The 18,715-nt window shown below is 39.8% G+C and overlaps 2 protein-coding genes across 2 annotated transcripts in view; both read left to right on the forward strand.

Moving 5' to 3' along the window:
• The window catches only part of zcchc7 (zinc finger, CCHC domain containing 7), a 49,335-nt gene extending 44,017 nt beyond the window's left edge, over positions 1 to 5,318 (forward strand). The window contains exons 8-10 of the mRNA XM_083979389.1: positions 810 to 905; positions 1,491 to 1,608; positions 2,429 to 5,318. Coding sequence (XP_083835515.1) covers positions 810 to 905; positions 1,491 to 1,608; positions 2,429 to 3,054 — 840 coding nt within the window. The 3' untranslated portion in view covers positions 3,055 to 5,318. The remainder of the gene's footprint in view (positions 1 to 809; positions 906 to 1,490; positions 1,609 to 2,428) is intronic.
• Positions 5,319 to 6,273: 955 nt separating this feature from the next.
• On the forward strand, positions 6,274 to 17,332 carry pgm2 (phosphoglucomutase 2). Its single transcript, XM_083979223.1, has 13 exons — positions 6,274 to 6,459; positions 8,317 to 8,484; positions 8,756 to 8,947; positions 9,654 to 9,737; positions 9,851 to 10,044; positions 12,220 to 12,409; positions 12,526 to 12,623; positions 13,181 to 13,361; positions 13,831 to 13,924; positions 15,262 to 15,391; positions 15,493 to 15,685; positions 15,883 to 16,016; positions 16,262 to 17,332. The coding sequence occupies exons 1-13, from the start codon at positions 6,385 to 6,387 to the stop codon at positions 16,362 to 16,364; spliced, it is 1,836 nt and encodes a 611-aa protein (XP_083835349.1). The 5' UTR covers positions 6,274 to 6,384; the 3' UTR covers positions 16,365 to 17,332.
• The last annotated feature ends 1,383 nt before the right edge of the window (positions 17,333 to 18,715 follow it).

Raw genomic sequence — 18,715 nt, forward strand, 5'->3', positions numbered from 1 at the left:
TCCTTTCTGCCGCAAAACTACTCAAGCGGAAAAGAGAGAGAGAGAGAGAGAGGGAGAGACAGAGAGAGGAAAAAACAAGTGTGATGAGGGGATGAGAGGAGAGGGAAGAAGGAGGAAGGGAGAGGAGAAGAAAGGGAGGGGAGGTTAGCGCTAAGCTATGTTTAAGAAATGACGTGGGGCACAAATGATTTGTAATCTTGGAATCAGGGCTGAGAGACGAAGGAGGGGCACCTTAGATGAGTGTTAACGTGTGTGTGTGTGTGTGTGTGTGTGTGTGTGTGTGTGTGTGTGTGTGTGTGTGTGTGTGTGTGTGTGTGTGTGTGTGTGTGTGTGTGTGTGTGTGTGTGTGTGTGTGTGTGTGACATTAGCAGTAAATGCACTGTGCCTGTGACTCCTCTCTCTCTATATCAGTGTATATTTGCTGTGGGCACTGGAGCATGGAAGGCTTTCAGAACACTGGCCCATAGGGGACGGGACCCCGTGTCCAACACACACACACACACACATGGAGAGAGAGAAAGAGAGGCACTTACTTATCATACTGGGTCATTACAGGCCTCTAACTATAGCCCTGGTAATCACTGTTTTATATCAGCGGCTATATTCACAGCACAATACACAGCAGCTCGTATCAATAGAGAGCATGGGAATGATGGCAGACAAGAGGGAGAACGAGAGACAAATGGAAAGTTAAACCATTATTATATTGTCCCCAACATGTTCATAGGGAAGAGAATATTTTGAATTTATGTAAAACATACTGCTTCTCTTGTAACAAAACTTTTAAATACTGTTTTTTGTGTATTTAGACAAAGACAGGGCCTCCTATGAAGCAGCGGAAAGAGGACACTGGACGATCTCCTGCCTACTGCTACAACTGCTCGAAGAAAGGACACTTTGGACATGTGAGTTATGTCTATGTAACATAGGACAGGATATGCACATGGAGGTATTTGACTTTGCTCACACTTCTTTGTGCTCTTTTGGCCAAAATAAATCCCCAATGATAGCAGATAAGATGAGCAAGAACTGTTAATAATACAGAGTTGAATTCAAAGTTTAGTCCTGGACAAATAAAATTAGTTTTAGATGCTTGTAGAGAGCAGAACAAATGACAAATAAAGAAGTTCGATTCTAAACACTCTTGATATTTCTATCTTTTCTTCTGTATACATTTTTTTTGGTTTGCTCAGATTTTAACCTCTTCAATAACTTCCCTTAAATGATGCACTAACAGCATTCGTGTAGTTTTCAGTTAAAACACATGCTGCACAGAATTTGTGCAGACCGTGACTGTGTGTGTGTGTGTGTGTGTGTGTGTGTGTGTGTGTGTGTGTGTGTGTGTGTGTGTGTGTGTGTGTGTGTGTGTGTGTGCGTGTGTGTGTGTGTGCGTGTGTGTGTGTGCGTGTGTGTGTGCGTGTGTGTGTGCGTGCGTGTGTGTGTGCATGTTGTGTACATGAATGTCATGCATTCGTGCGTGTCTCCCTCAGGTGTGTACACGGCAGAGGATGTTTAATGGAGTTTTTGCCAGCATCCCGTTCATCAACCACTACGACACAGTCGAGGACATCAACCGCAGACAACACAGGATAAAGCACAAAGCTAAAGGTAAATCACACACACAAACACACAAACAGTTTGATGTGGTGCTTAGTAGTTAGTTTAGTCCTGGTTTGTTGTTTGTTATTACATTTTTTTAATCTCTTCTTACACTTCAAGTGAATGCCCTCCACACTTACATATGGCCAGTAAAGTAAAAATGCAAGATGTCAGTATTCTCTATTGTACGCTCCAATTCAATTACAAAACAGCAGAGCTCAGGCACTTTGAGTGAATGCTTGATAAAATAGTTTGACATTTTTGGGAAATACGCTTATTCACTTACTTACTGAGTGTCACATGAGAGGGCTTGTCGTGGAAATTTCCACTTCGTGGACAGAACACAGAACTACATGGCAGGTAGCAGTTCAGAGCGGTGCCCCCAGAACAGAGATTGCAGTCCCTTCTGGTTGCTTCATTACTACAAGCACTTCTAGCTTTCCCAGACAATAAACCAAGTCAACAGATGTGTTACTCAACGAAGGGCTGCCAACCTCAGTTGTTGTTGTACCTATAGGAATTTACAACCTAGATCAGTTAGTAAACAAGGTTGTACATGGGTCATCCTAGTGTCCTTCCTCTGGACCCCAGGTTTATTGTAGTCTAATGGAGTTAACAGGATTGCTACAAGATTTTACTACAACCTCTACAAAGACTACGTTGCTACTTATTACAAGGAGAATACCAATGTCAGTAAATTTTCCACCACAGACTGATAAAACTACCTGACTTATCTGACCTTGTTTTAACTCATGATGCTGTGACAACTTCCCTGCAGGTTGAAAAAAAAGTCCTTTAATTAAATCCTTTGTGCTTCTGCTTTCTGCAGATCTGAAGCAAAACGGCTATTTCCCCACCACATCCAAGACCCCTGTCACACCAGGACCGCCAAAAAAGAAACAGAAAATGAGCCATGACAGAAACAGTCACCAACATAACCACACACCTCACCATACCCCCAACAACCACAAACCCAGCCATATCTTCTTTAGTGACAATTACTTTAAGAACAAAACACCCAAATCAAATAAGTTCAATAAGTCCAAACAACAGGACACCAGTGGCACTGCGAAACCGTGGAAACCCAAGAGACAGGTGCCTGTTTCGAGAGACCCCCTTCCACCAGCTAAACTTATTTTGGATGAAGCAGATGACTTTCCCAGAGGAGGGGGCAAAGGAGAGAAAGAAGAGAAGAAGAAGAAAAGGAAAATGATGAAGAAAACAATGGGAGTACCACCAGAGGGACGCGGCAGAGGCAGCGGACCACAGCACCTCTGTTGGACTGTAACTGGTGGGATGCAGGGGTCAGGGTCCAAGCCGGAGAACGGAGAGAAGAAAATGAAGAAGAAGCAAAATCGAGATCGGAGAAATTCTGACAAAAAAAACTCTGCACCGATGTACCCGACGGATGAGAACCTGTTTATCATCAAACAACGCAAGAAACGCGGCAGATAGCAGCAGTATGTGTGTGTGTCAGAGCCGCAGTCTTTATGATGAGTGGTTATATGTTCATGACATTAACTGACACGACTCAGGTCTCACTGCAAAAGATCAGAGTGTCACTTGCCTCTTTCACAGAAGACGTTTTGACATGTGTGAGGAAAAGCCTGGGTGTAAATAACAGAATGAACAACAGATCTGAGTTCAGTGGCCTCAGTCTCAGGGTCCTGGTATCTGGTATTGTGCACGCTGGCTCACTGTCACAACTTATAAAATGGGGACCTTGTCAAAGGACAGGTTCACAATTTTTCCATGTATCCATATACACATTGTTTGCAATGGCCTTTAAAAGATCTCTTTCTAATGCACCTTCACTGTAAGAGGTGCAGAGGCAAAACTCCTGCTCCTTGTTTTGTATGAAGCTATTGTGAGGCTTTAATGTTCTGAGTTAGACATGTGATGTGGATTTATTATAAGTCTTATTAACACAAAACTGCAGGGAATCACCGAGAACAAAATGAGTGAATTGTATGCTAAAACCACAGTAATTTATTTCTCTAACTCAGATAGCCGAACCCTCATATTCGCTACAGATAAACCTCTGAATACATTTTTGCCCAAAATGGCGACTGTAGATTTTGTGCCCCATCACTTACACCAGGAGCACTTTAGGTCTGGATCATTTAATCCCCAGTAAGCGACAGGACTATCTCAATCCAACACAAAGTGGCATCTGTTAATCCAAAATGTAGCAGCCAGGAGCACTGGGATGCACCCAAAGCTGTCAAAAGCTTTGAGTCTGTGTCTTACACCCACATGTAGCTGCACCTGGGTCGCCTGCTATCACAAAGTCAGACCTCATTGATATTTAGTTTGTAAGCTAACAGCACAATAATATTAACTCAAGTCCACTGCTTAAGTATAAGTACCTGTATTTTACTTGAGTATTTCTGTTTAATGCCACTTCTACTGCTCTACTCACTTTTACCTGATATCAGATTTTCAGTTTATGATTTTGCATAAGAATAAACCAAATGATCAGCTTCTAAATTCAATTCAATTCATACATGGAAAATTAAATCAAAGGATCCATCCTATCTGGCTTTAGGTCCCTGAGAAAAACCTTGAGCTCTTTGTCAAATTTAACTGGGTTGTTCACAGTTCTACCAAAGAGTGAAAGAGTGATTTACCTTCTAAAATGTTGTTTTTGTGTATTGCAAAAAGCCCTGACAGAGCCACCAACAAAGTATTGGAGCTATTCTTTGATGGTCTTAGAAATACCCGTGCTTTTCCTGCCCCTGTTTGTGCTGTGAAAAAGGCCTGTGGTGTTTGATACTGTTGAAACTGAAGCATTGAGAAAGTCGAGAGTTCATCGGCTCGTTTATGAATGATCTGGTTAGAAAATACATCATTTCCAGCGGCTTTAGTTACACAGTATGACTTCCATTGCTGATAGACATACACCGACATGAAATAGTTGCATTAACCTACAGTGTTTACAATAGATTATTTAATAGATAATTGTTAGAATAAATCTATTGTAGTCATTTTTTCATCTCTTTTGTTCACATTCATTTCTGAACAATTAATTAAAACCAGACTGCTCTTTGAAGAACAGTAAGACAGTTTTCTTGTGCCTCTGCTCTGAACATAATTTTCAAGTTGTTGTTGCTGTCGTTGAAAACAAAGGACGTTGAATTTTAATAACTACTCTTGTACCATGGTCCTTTTACATTTAGAACTGAAGTGATGCCTTTCTTCTGTAACGTTCATTAATTTGTAAATTATCCAAATATGTGAACATACTGTAAATATGTTTATTGCATATATTTGATTTACAACTTTTTGAAGAGTTCCTTCACCATTCACATGATGAAACCTGCGTGTGACACTGGACCTTAACATGAATACTAGTAAAAACAAAACTTGAATCTTTATTTTTAGGTTTATTATTCTGCAGTTGAGATCAGCTGTATCAGCCACTGGCTTCTGTTTAGTGGACAACTTCCTTCAGTTATAATTCACATTGCAGTCTCTGTTGTATAATTTACCTTCATGATACATTAAAATCATCTGGTCCCAATGACTAAATGTCTTTTTTTCCCCCAGCTGATTTTTATTATTGTAAGCTCACTATCATCTCTCAGGGGTATCATTAATTTTCATCTCTAACTAGAACTAATGGAGAAGAAGAGGCAGTGCCCCCACAACAGTATCAACCTGTTGATACAGTATGAATTACCTCAGGAAAAAAAAGAAACTTCATCAAGCAACAACATGTGTGGAAGCAGTTTTCAAGTGATGTTACAAACCAAAATCAGTAATTGATCACTGCTGGAACTGTCTTTAGTGTTGCTGTATTAGTGTTTCCCTTGTGTTTTTATGTGAAAGAATGAAGGATAACAAATTATTTATTGGAAGTGCTGAATACATTAAAATAAAAGATGCAACTCAGTGCATGTGTTTTGTGTCTTATATCACAAAGCTCAGATAACTCATTGGGAAGGAGTTGTGTTATCAAATGTCCCCTGTTATTTAGTGTAACTGGTTTATTGTTGGTAGAGTTGCAGCTACTATATACTTCTCTTGGCGCACTGCAAAAGGCAAAAGCACATCAGTTACAACAGAAGTTATCAAGACCCAGACTAGGCCTAGATCACTGACTCATCACAGTACAATGATCATAAATTCTAATCCCCTCCCATAAAGTAATGAGGTAAAGACCTTGGTTGAATGGTGATAATTAAGTTTTAAGTGCTAAGGCTCCAGCTTTGTGTTTTGTTTATGTTGATGTGCAATTGTGTTGTTGTCAGTTTTATTTATTAGTATATTTAAATAAATCTTAACGATCACTGTGGTACTGGTACTTGTTGGGTGAACAGTATTTCCTTTTTTTAATGTACATTGGTGAATAAGAAATGTCAAAGAAAAATTCGTATAATAAATGTAGCTAATAATTATATTTGTGTTATGTAATTTACAGAAGTAATGAATTACACTACTCATTACTGCAAAAAAAAAGAAGAAGTTGAATTACAGTAATGCGTTACTCTAAAACACTAGTTCCCAATTGTACTTACCGTCTCTTCAATAATAAGTCCGACTCCTTACCCATTACCTGTATGTGTCCATGAAGGCCACACGGCGCCGTAATTCCCACACTTGCTGCGGCACCTGAAGGCATCAGATGAGAAGCTCGTATTGGTGACGTATTACGTAGCTCCGCCCCGCGCCGTGGTGCTTTCACATTCACAGTCGCTTTCCACTCTCTTCTGTCGGGTCAAGAGCTACAGGGCGAGAGTGTTTCACTTTAGAGGCAGATAACCGGACGGGGAAAGAAGAGAAATGGAAAACGGTTCGTTTTCGAGCGGGGACCCGGAGCTGGACCGGGCTGTCCGGCTGTGGCTGCAGTACGACGAGGTGAGGCGACAGGTGACAGCTAGCAGGCTAGCTCAGTCAGCTAACTCATCAGATGTTACCTGTGACATGACATGTGTGTCATTCTGGTTTATGTTAAACCATGACGTCAGTCTGCCATGAAATGATTAGTTTGAAGTAACTTCGTGAAATGTGTGGTTTTAATAATAACAGGACAACTAGGAAGTATGTAGTTGTAAACAGCGGTGCAAAACCTCAGTGTCCCCTCAAAATGAAACTATAGGCTACTGCGGGAGTGAAATCAAGCAGTTGACACTTTGCTTTGCTCTGTTGTAATGCTTTATTTTACAGGTCTCAATCTTAATCTTATATTTCTAACATCCTGGAAAATTTTCAGATAGAAATCTATGTAGTGTGGGCTACTGTTTCCTAGTTGTAAGTTGAACTTGGAAGGACTTTTTGAACATACGGAAATGTATGATTTGTCTGCCAGCAAACAAATAATCCCTTAATATCCAGAGAATAAAACTTTTGAAAGTGAAATGAATGAATACTAACTTGCGTCAAAACGCAGCTGTCCTTCAAGGGAAGTTTCATTTCCTTATAAATACTCCCCAAAATCACGAAGATCTGTGCAGATACTTATGGGAATAACAGACATGTCAAATAAAGCATTACCCTCTCCTATAAATCGAAATACCCTAAAATATTGGTGCTAACCTCTGCTGCAAATAATATGTGACACAAATATTAAAGCTCCACATGCTAAATCTCCTCTCCCTTTCAGCTGTCTGCAAGCAGAACTGTGATATACTGATTATTAGTAATTTGTTCTGTCACATGATGCTAAAATGCACATTATGCACGTGCAATCAGACTAACATGCATGCAGCCATCTGACCAACACAACCAGACTCTTTCATGGCCTTAAATAGACATGGGGATGCCACCAATTGGGTCACATTGGAAAAGGGTCCCATATTCATCAGTCTTAAGATAACTGCATTATGGCAGTTTGCTCATTGACCCGTTTGAACAGGACGCATCATGTGGACTCACTTACTGTTTATGGCTGACATCTGTAAACGGACTCACTTTACCTAGCAAAATGCATGTCACTCATTCACAAGAAAATGCAGCACACTTAAAGAGACCGTAATTTTACCATGAAGCTACACAGGTAAATACATGAAGAGGTCATTTTCTCAACCTCTTGACATTGCTCGACATTTTAAGTTTAAAAAGTTATTATCTAAATTAGAGCTGACAGGAAATATACAGTGACTATTTCAATTAATATTCTCCATTTTGTAATGACAACAGATTTAAACCATATCTTTGCAAATGTGCAAGTGTTAGCCAGGGAGCTCATTTTCTTTCTTTTTTTTGTCATTTACTTTTTATTGGTTTTTGATTTTACATGTAAACAAACAAACAGTCAAAAAATCAACACGAAGACCTATAGATGATATCAAGGGGAAAGTAAAAGCTTACATAAGGGGACTGGTAAACACCTCCAGTCGAGAAATTGAGAAAAAATAAATAAATACATAAAAATATTCTGATAGTCCAGTCTGAGATTACCTGAAATCCAGTTTTATGGTAGAGACATGTAATCCATTTTTGCCAATTATCAATAAATACCTCTTTTTGTGTTCTTAAATTAAAAGTAATTATTTCCATTACAAAGATGCTGTACACAATATTGATCCATAGGGAGCTAATTTTCAATAATAATCATCAGCAAAGCTTAAACACATCTTACCAACCATTCTGACTGGCTTCGTAGTAGTTACATTACAAAATAAAGGGATGTTGCCACCCTTATCTCTACCTGTATGCTTGTTTGTATAAATGTAGATAATAATCTAGAATTTATTCCTGTGTTTTCTTCCCCAGAACCCCAAAACAGTGTCTATGGTGCAGGACCTGGTGAAGGAGGGAGCAGTGGAGGCTCTGAAGAAATGTTTTTCCTCCAGGATGGAGTTTGGTACAGCAGGTCTGAGAGCAGCCATGGGCCCCGGCATTTCCTGTATGAATGACCTCACTATCATCCAGACCACGCAGGTCAGTTAATAGATAACTCCTTTACTGTGCGCACATTAAACTTAAAGTCACATTATACCTACACATTTTGATTCTAGTTCACTGCTGTTCGACTCTGCGTCACTCAACCACCACCAGCTTTTTACCCAAGATTGTAGGAAGTTAATGCAGCTGCTTTTCTCACCAGCTTCCTGTTGCTGTTTTTTTTTTTTAATATCCTCCTCTACCAGTTCTGCAATTTCCCTTCTTATCGTTTTCACTCATTTCCTTAAATGTTGTCCTCTGTGAAAAGGGTTTCTGTCGCTACTTGGAGAAGAGTTTTGGGAACCTGAAGGAGCGAGGCGTGGTGATAGGCTATGACGCCCGGGCTCACCCTCCCAGCGGGGGAAGCAGCAAACGTTTTGCCAGCCTGGCTGCAGCTGTTTTCATCAGCCAAGGGATTCCTGTTCACCTCTTCTCTGACATCACCCCTACACCGTTTGTGGTAATCACTTGAAATTTCCTCATTTGCTTCTTTCCTTTTTTGGTGATTCAGTCACCGACACCTGTAATAGAAATCCATTAAACCAGAAGTACTACTCACTGTTTACATTGAAATTTAAACATGCTTTCAATCATTCCTGCAGGGTAGGATAAGTATTTGTTACGTCACATTAGTCTATCTGCTGTCATGTTTGTTAGTGGGGCGGGGGACAGTGGGACAGAAGCTTCAGGGCAAATTCCATCTGAAAAGCTCACTTCCCCTTTGGATGCCACATGTTGCATAATGTGCATATGATTCACCAGGTTGATCTCAGTTCAAGACACTTCCTCATGACTTTGTGTCCATACTTCACATGCACAGTCTGCAGGGAAGTGGAAAACACACAAGATATTCTCACTGCAGCTTAAAGATATTATCTTGGCAACAGGTTATGAAGAGCTGATAACTTTATTTGGTATAAGTCCTTGCAATGGTTTTTAAACACACAATCAGTACCCATGAAATGACAGTCATAAACTACAAAAAAAAAAAACATTCTGGGGCCGTTCAAGATCACTACCTCTTTCATCATTCAACATTGGTTTTGTAATTGTAGGAACAGCATGTACGTACATCTTTCTATTAGCACAACATCGCCTTGACTACCCCACATAATAAGGCAATGACTACATCCTAGTTAGTGATCTATACCTCATTCTCCCTGCAGCCTTTCACAGTTTCCCACCTGGGTCTGTGTGCTGGTATCATGGTGACTGCCTCTCACAACCCCAAACAGGACAACGGCTACAAGGTAACACTTCTAACTTTTTTCAGTAAAAATTTGGTCTTGTTTAGAGTTCGGATAAAAATGTGGATTCAAATTTGTTGATATATCAGTATTTTGTTGCTCCGTTTCGGTCGCAGGTTTACTGGGAGAACGGTGCTCAGATCGTGTCTCCTCATGACAAGGGAATCTCCAAAGCCATAGAGGAGAACCTGGAGCCTTGGCCTGAGTCCTGGAAACCAGAGGAGGCCCTGAAGAGCCCTTTGCTGAAAGACCCCTTCCAGGACATCAACACACAATACTTCAAAGCCATCCAGAAGCACTGTCATCACAGGTGCTCCACCGACAACACTTAACCTGTTGAGCAGCAAATATGATCTAAAACACCTGAGGGCAGAGGATGTCATGCTGTACAGCTAGATAAACAGCGTTCAGTCACTGATTATAAACAACATGTGTCGCACCTTAAAACGGTGACTTCAGAGGCCTGTACTGCGAAGGTGGCTCAACATGGCCAGGCTTTGTGTTCATCTTCCAGCTCAACAAAACCTCAAGTCCCGGCCTGGGTTAACACGGTACTACGAAGCTGGTTATCAACTTGGTTTGTTAAGTCCGGCTCTCAGCTTTATGATCTGTGCGCGTTCACATCAAAGGGGGCGTTTAGCGTCATATGATTCAACTTCCGCACGAAATGGATCCACAACGGGGTGATTTCAGCCAAGAGGAGTGCAATTATTTTAATGGAGAGAGTATGAGCGATATTAAAAAAAAAAAAGCACGATTGCAGCCTGAAGCAACAGTGTTGCTGCAAATACGACAAGAGAGGAGGCTGCTTTTAATTTTTCTGACAGCTCTTGCGCTACTTTTAAATATGAAGCTTTATCCATTTAAACTAAATAAACTAGAGCAACATCAACTGTCATTTTAAATTGTGTTTTATATTGTTATATATTTCACTGATCGCAATTATAACGCGAGTGTGTGTTTTATTGGAAGCGAGGCTGAATAGGCTACAGTGGTTTTTTTTAGCTGCTGCACTACAAGCAAATCTCACATTGTCAACAACAAAGACCTTTTTAAACAGCAGAGACTTATTCAAGATTTGCGTTTGGGCAACACTATATAGGCTAACAGGCGAAACATTGAAATTAATTTATTCATGGCCACATTAAGTGAAATTATTAACTTTACCGATTATCCATTTGATTGTCTGTCCTGCTGCGAGCGCACAACTTCTTTCAGCGGTGACTGACTGTATATAAAATAATTATATGCTATAGCCTATAATGAGCTCCTGACGCTCAGTTCAACGGGTGAGGAGGCGGAGACAACTCTCGGCTGAGATGCTCAGAGAGAAAGTCAACAGCAGCGGATCAGCTGATCTCTCCCTCCGTACAAACGCTCCGTTCTGATCCAGCTCCACTGGACTTTCAAAGTAAAGGTCACGCCAGCTGAAAATAAGTTAAAATAGTGAAACAGCGGCGCTTTTATAGCCGGTTTTATGATTAAACTGTGAACATAAGTTACCGTGGTGATCTAGCCTTGTTAAAAGAGAGCCACCTTCGTAGTACAGGATAGCCTGGCTTTAGACTCAACATACCTCGCTAACCCACTAAACTGGCTTCGCAGTACAGCCCTCAGGTCTTATGTACCAGGACATACAACACTACAGAGCTGAACTGAAAAAAAAAAAGCGTTACAAGTAACCCACATTAACACTGATGTTTTTAATCATCCACTGTGCAGATTAGGTTCTTATTGTCATTGTAGTCTGTTTTTATACACGAAGCAGATGACTAAGAGAATCCCTCTGAAACTATTAGTCACAGGTTTAATGAATAACAGCCATTAAAAACTAAAGCAGCGACCAAAAAGAAACAAAAACAAAACAACAACAAAACTGTTCTCAACCATCCAACCAGGACATATTGATCAGCTAATACAGTTAGCCCATTCTGTTCAATATGTAGTTCACATCGTCCATTAGGGCAGGATACTGAGGTTCATCCATCAATATTCAAATGTTCGCTCTAATTCATGTGAAGCCATTTAACACATTAAATCCATCCACTTATTAAAGATTCTACAGCTGAAAGATGAAACCACAACCTTCCTTGATTTGACGGTTTGAGATAATGTGATAATAATACAATAAAAGTTATAAACAGAAGGTGGGAACTTTGCTCAGTCTTCCTTAGTGGCATCAAATATGATCTTTCTACCTTCCTTGTGTAAAAGTCAACACCTATGTGAACCAGTTATAACCACTCTGTTTATTCTTCCACTCGTTTAAAAGCAGCTTATCACTGTCTGAAATTTGTTACAATCTTAACAGGGTAAAAAATAATATTTTAACCAAATTCAGTAACTTAGATCCAAGCCACTGAACACATCATGAAGGTGTCCACTGCTATCAGTGACAAAAATATACTTGCTAACATGTCCTGATGTAAACATGGTATTGTGTGGTTCCTCCCACATGTTTTGACCTGAACTTCTGTCTCCGCAGGGACATAAACAAGACATCAGAAGTGAAAATTGTGCATACATCTGTGCATGGAGTCGGCCACGCATTTGTCCAGTCAGCTTTCAAAGCATTTGATCTTCACCCACCGTACGCTGTGGCGGAACAGAAAGATCCAGACCCCGAATTCCCCACCGTCAAATATCCCAACCCTGAAGAGGGAGAGGGAGTCCTGGTGTGTATTGAACATTCACCATGTGATGCCAGCACTTATCACATGTAGTCACATATACAGTGGATGTATGTTTGTGTTTTGGTTTGAGGTGCAGTGTGCGTCTGTGTGTTTTGCAGACATTGTCCTTTGCACTGGCAGAGAGGGAAGGGGCCACTGTGGTGTTGGCCAACGATCCTGATGCAGATCGACTGGCTATCGCTGAGAAGCAGGAGAGGTATTTATTTCAGTATAGCATTAATTATATTATATCAATCACAACACAGAACACTTGTTGAATTGGAGAGATGCGTGAAGAAATCCTTCCTTTCGAAACTTGGAAAGAAATCCTTTCTTTCGAAACTTGTAAAGACTGTCTGTTTAAGATTTTTAACAATCCCTTTAAACATTTAATTACGGTATCTGTTTACATACAGTACACCTATGTATCGTACAGGGTTTGTCACGTGCATCACAGATAAGAGGTTGTTTTAAAACCTTCACACAGCTAAAAATGTTGATTTTGCCCGAAAGAGCAAAGCTAAAAAATATGTTAAGCCCATGAGATATTCCATTTCATATAAGATCATATTAAACTAAAATTGTAGGATGTGAATTCCTTCTCAGGTTGATAAAACAGGACGCATATCTAGAATCTGCATCAAATACCATAACCTCAGCGTCTTCAAAAGTAGCTACATTATATATATAACATTATAATGCCTCTGCAAATGAGGCTATATTTGTTTGCGTGCTTGCCTTTCTATAACCTCTGCCCATCTCTCCTTGTGTCAGTGGACAGTGGCGAGTGTTCAGTGGGAATGAGTTGGGAGCGTTGCTCGGCTGGTGGATGTTCCGCTGCTGGAAAAAGCAAAACTCTGACGCCGCTGCTGTGAAAAACCTCTACATGCTGTCGAGCACCGTCTCATCCAAGATCCTCCGCGCCATCGCTCTCAAGGAGGGTTTCCACTTTGAGGTAACATAGTCAAAGTCAGCACTGTGTCATGTTACATAAAAGTGGATTTTGGGAACTGCAAACCACAAAACATGATGAATAAGCACCATTAAAATTTAAATATACAGTGTAATGCTCATTGTACTTAACTTGGTTTTGCATACATTTTCCACTATGAAAATACCTTATTATTTTTTTTAACTGATCAGAAATGATTTCCCCTGGATTTTATGTCCTCATGCATCATTAAGTTTTAATATTTCCTTCTTCAAGAAGACACCGTGTTCTGCAGTTAAGCCTGCCTCTTGTAATGAAGCGGCTCAATGCCTCCAGTAATAGTATTTTAAGATAAAATGGGAATAAAGTGGTGTCTCGTGGATATTAACAATCGGTTAAATGCACACTATTATAGGTAGGCTTCATTATTGCTGGACTACCGGTAATCATTTCAAACCACACTTAATTCACACTGTTGCCACTGTCTGGACAGGAAACATTAACAGGGTTCAAGTGGATGGGGAACAGAGCCAGAGACCTTTTGGACCAGAGCAAGACTGTCCTCTTTGCCTTTGAAGAGGCCATAGGTATGCACACACTCAAAACATACAAAAACACAAATTGATATTGTTTCATGTAATAAATTATAGTTAGTCTCAGTTTATTCTTTGTGGTGTCACATTTCCAACATTGGTGCGCATGATTATCTTCCAAAAACCAGAGTGAATTTGATTTGTCCTCATGTGAGGTAAATCTATCAGGGATCAGTTTTAGGGCAGCTTACTATTTCAGTGTTAACAAAATCTTTTTGCCAGCTCACGAGGTCTAAACTGGCCCCTTGTCTAATGATAGTCAGCGGGCTCAGAAGACTGTGTGTGGTATTTCTTTGGTCTTTCTTTGTATTGTAGATTAAAAGAAAAGAAAAAAAGGAAAATCTTAGAATAAAAGCAGTTATGTATTGAGAGATTTACAACATTTTGTTGCCAACTTGCCATTGAAGCACTTTTCATTGAAACAATTTTAATTAAAACATACAGAATAGCTAAGTTTCCTTTTTCCTCATTAATCTCTTTATATCAACAAAAGATGTTTTGTCCTCACTCTGAGCTTTTTGAAAGAGAAAAAAACTGCTGTTAATTTTCCTGTGTTTCCAGTCTGTAACTAGTACATTTTATGGCACCATCGGTGTAGCTTCACACCCAGTAACAACTTCATTCTCAAATCCAATAAGCTAGTTGAGCTGTTTAATGCTTTGTGGTTGACACAACATGTTTCAACCGGAGCATTAAGCAACAGTCATGGATCCTCCTGGTATCATTTGTACAACCTGTATGACGTATCGGTCCTCAGTTGGTGAGGCTCTTCCTCCGCAGCCTCCTTCAGCAGAAAGTGAATCATGTAACTGCCAGCATCTACTAAGGTGTATTAACACTGGGTTTCTAACCTTATTGTGAAGCCTCATTTACTTGTCAAAGTAAAACACCCATCAGTGTGTGAATGGGTGTGTGAATGGGTGAATGTGATGTACTGTAAAGCGCTTTGGGTATTGTTACAGGTATAGTAAAGCGCTATATAAATACAGACCATTTACCATTTACCATCATTAAACTCAGTGAAAGCATGCATGAAAACATCAGATTTGTGTCAGCTGACGATGTTGGTCTCAGTTATTTGCCACTATATTATGAGTCATGGCTGCAGTCAAATGCCATGTACTGGGTTAAAGGTTGTTTGAGGCTAATATGAAAGATGCTCAGTCAGTCACACACATATAAAATCACATATTTTAGAGCATTCCCATCTAATATGATTATGATGCTGTAATTGAAATCACTTGCCTGTGCATGCACTGTCAGTAAAAGGAGGAAGTGACTGCAGCAGTTGGACAGTTGCTGATACCAGGGATGAACTGTGTATGTTGCAGGGTATATGTGTAGCCCCTCTGTGCTGGATAAGGATGGAGTGAGTGCTGCTGCCATAGCAGGAGAGATGATTTCCTATCTGGCCACAGAAAAGACCAGCCTTTCTCAGCAGCTCACCACTGTCTACACCGAGTAAGACACACACATGCAGATCAAACTCATCTGACTTCACTGGACTGAACCTCCAAAATTAAGTGTCAACCCATTTTGATCTCTCCACTCCTCTCTGTCAGGTATGGGTACCACATCACCAAGAACTCCTACTTTATCTGCCATGACCAGGCTGTGATCCGCAGCTTATTTGAACGCCTGCGTAACTATGGTGGCCAGAAGGAATCATATCCCACCGAATGCGGTCGCTTCTCCATCTCAACAGTGCGAGACCTGACCACAGGCTACGACAGCAACCAACCCGATAAGAAGGCTGTAAGGGCACAAACTCACTAATGGACATCCACCCAGAGCATGTAGTTGTATTAAAACATTTGTTATTGACAGCAGGAACATTATTTTGTGTGTCTTGATGATTTTTATGAAAACAACAATTATGGTCCTAATTTTGTTGGCCCAAATAACCGTAACTCTTCCTTCTTGTTCGTCCACCTCCCTGTCTGTCCCTCCAGATCCTTCCCACCTCCAGTTCCAGTCAGATGATCACCTTCAACTTCTCTAACGGGGGTGTGGCCACCATGAGGACCAGTGGCACTGAACCAAAGATCAAATACTACACTGAACTCTGTGCTGCTCCTGGTAACAGGTAGGTCACTGTTGAAAAAGCTCAAGTGACAACTTTCTGTAAGGTTTCATTATCGATTACTCTGTTCATTCCATTTTCTAAAGTGACAGGTTTATCATGTCTTGTTTTGTACAACCAACAAAACAAGAGATATTCAATTTCTTTTTACTCAGCTCTCAATTTGTCAACTGTAAATGGAAAACCCCAGTTACTAAACACAGTTACTTCATCATGTGATTTTACCTTTCCTCTGGGTCTCTTAACAGTGACGTGGCACACCTGAAGAAGGAACTGGATGACTTGGTTGATGCCATCATTGAAAACTTCTTTGAGCCACAGAAGAATAAGTTGCAGCCCAAGCCAGAGTAGCACTGATCACCCAGAGAACATATAGTATATCACAAACAGGACTAGTTGTGGCTAATATCTCTAACCAGCATTTCACATTATGTCTTAACTGCTCCAGAAGGGATTCTTGATTTAATTCCGGCTTCATTTTGCTTCATAACTACATTAATGACAATACCACCACCATTTTTTTAGTTGCTAGTTGGACCAGTATTTCACTTTGATAACCCTACTGGCAGCTTCTAACCTCCACTTTGTGTTTATCCAGACATCTGTTTTAGGGGTGTAGTTATGGGTGCTGCGTCAGTTTTACAAACAGTAGTCATTACAGCAGCATGATTTGGATTCAGTTTATCACAGTGCTGGAGATCTTAAACTACAGCTGGGAAATGTTTATGCTAAAGCCAAAGTCCTTCCTGCTTCCCGACTTTGTGTTTGATGAACAATTTACTGTTTATTCATTTCAGTACAACATTATGCATTCCACATTGTGCTTCAGCATCGACTGCAGGGCTGCTGACGGGAACTATTACAGCAGAGTAAGAGTTGCTGGGGCTGATATTGTAACTATAACTTTACTTGATGTTGTAACTGCTGTCAGACTTTGAATGTGCAATATCTTAGTTAATTAGTAAGGTATAACATTGAAAGTAACAGAATATTTTTTAAAGTTTTAAATCAATGCCTGAAGTTGAAAATCTGTCATCATAAAGTTTCTAGGTGGTAAAATGACCTAAAAGTCTAAAAGCTTAGAGCGTCAGCATGTGAAGATATTTTCCATTAATTAATTTGTCAAATCCACCAACAGTTACAACTCAAACAGACTATTGACACCATTCATCATTTAACTATTTTTTTTTACACCCCAGTAAGCAATGTTGACAGACTACTCTTGACATGTACAATAACAGCTCACCTCTCCAGATGTGCCTCGACTTTAAAATACTGTGCGACAAAGACAACATCACTCAATAAACTAGAATAACTGCCTCGTATCGCACTTTTCATTCATGTCTGTCCACACTCAAGTTCAGTATATAGAAGATTTTTTTTAATGTAGTAAATTCAATTACCTTTAATTCAATAAAAAATGATATTTAAATTTACATAAGATAACTAAATTGATTTACATTAATTATATGAATATATATATATACATATATATATATATATATATATATATATATATATATATATATATATATATATATACTGTATATACAGGTAATACTCAGAAAATTAGAATATCGTGAAAACGTTCATTCATTTAAGTAATTCAACTTAAAAGGTGAAATGAATATATTATTTAGACTCATAACAGGCATTGCAAGATATTTCAAGCTTTTATTTGTTAGAATTTTGATTATTATGGCTTACAGCTTATGAAAACCCCAAAATCAGAATCTCAAAAAATTTGAATATCGTGAAAAAGTTCAATGTTGTAGCTCAAATTGTCAGCCAATTAATCCAAAACACCTGCAAAGGGTTCCTGAACCTTTAAAAGCTCTCTGTCTGGTTCAGTACAGTTCGCAATCATGGGGAAGTGAATGAACTTTTTCACGATATTCTAATTGTCTGAGTATTACCTGTATGTATATATATATATATATATATATATATATATAGGCTACTGATCAGCCATAACATTATGATCACCTGCCTAATATTGTGTTGGTTCCTCTTTTGCTGCTAAATGTGCAACAAACTGAGATACACTGTATTCTGACACCTTTCTATCACAACCAGCATGAACTTCTTCAGCAATTTGAGCAGCAGTAGCTCGTCTGTTGGATCGGACCACACGGGCCAGCCTTCGCTCCCCACATGTATCAATGACCCTGACCGGTTCACCACTGTTCCTTCCTTGGACCACTTTTGATAGATACTGACCACTGCAGACCAGGAACACCCTCGCAAGAGCTGCAGTCAATTGGCCCATGTCAAACTCACTCAAGTTGTGCGTCTAACACATTAACTTTCAGGACAAAATCTTCACTTACTACCTAATATATACCACTCAACAGGTGGCACCATGAAGAGTTATTCAGTGTTATTCACTTCACCTGTCAGTGGCATAATGTAATGCCTGATTGGTGTATACACTGTATATACATATACATATCCTCTCAGCACAAGGGGGTGTATGACAGAAGTGAGGCTGTCTACAGAGAATGTAAACCACCGCAGCTTCACAGGTGTTGCTCACTGTAAAAGAACAAACTGTTCTTCTTGACAGACTTGTGGCTGGTTACCATTGAATTTTGTATAGAAAACTTGATGGAGGTCATGAATATTGCAGATTACAAACACTAGAAAGTAAACACGTCACATTATAATGCATTGATGAGAGCTGGATATCATCTTTCTGGTGA

This window comes from Trachurus trachurus, assembly GCF_905171665.1.
Source record: "Trachurus trachurus genome assembly, chromosome: 1".
NCBI lineage: Eukaryota > Metazoa > Chordata > Actinopteri > Carangiformes > Carangidae > Trachurus > Trachurus trachurus.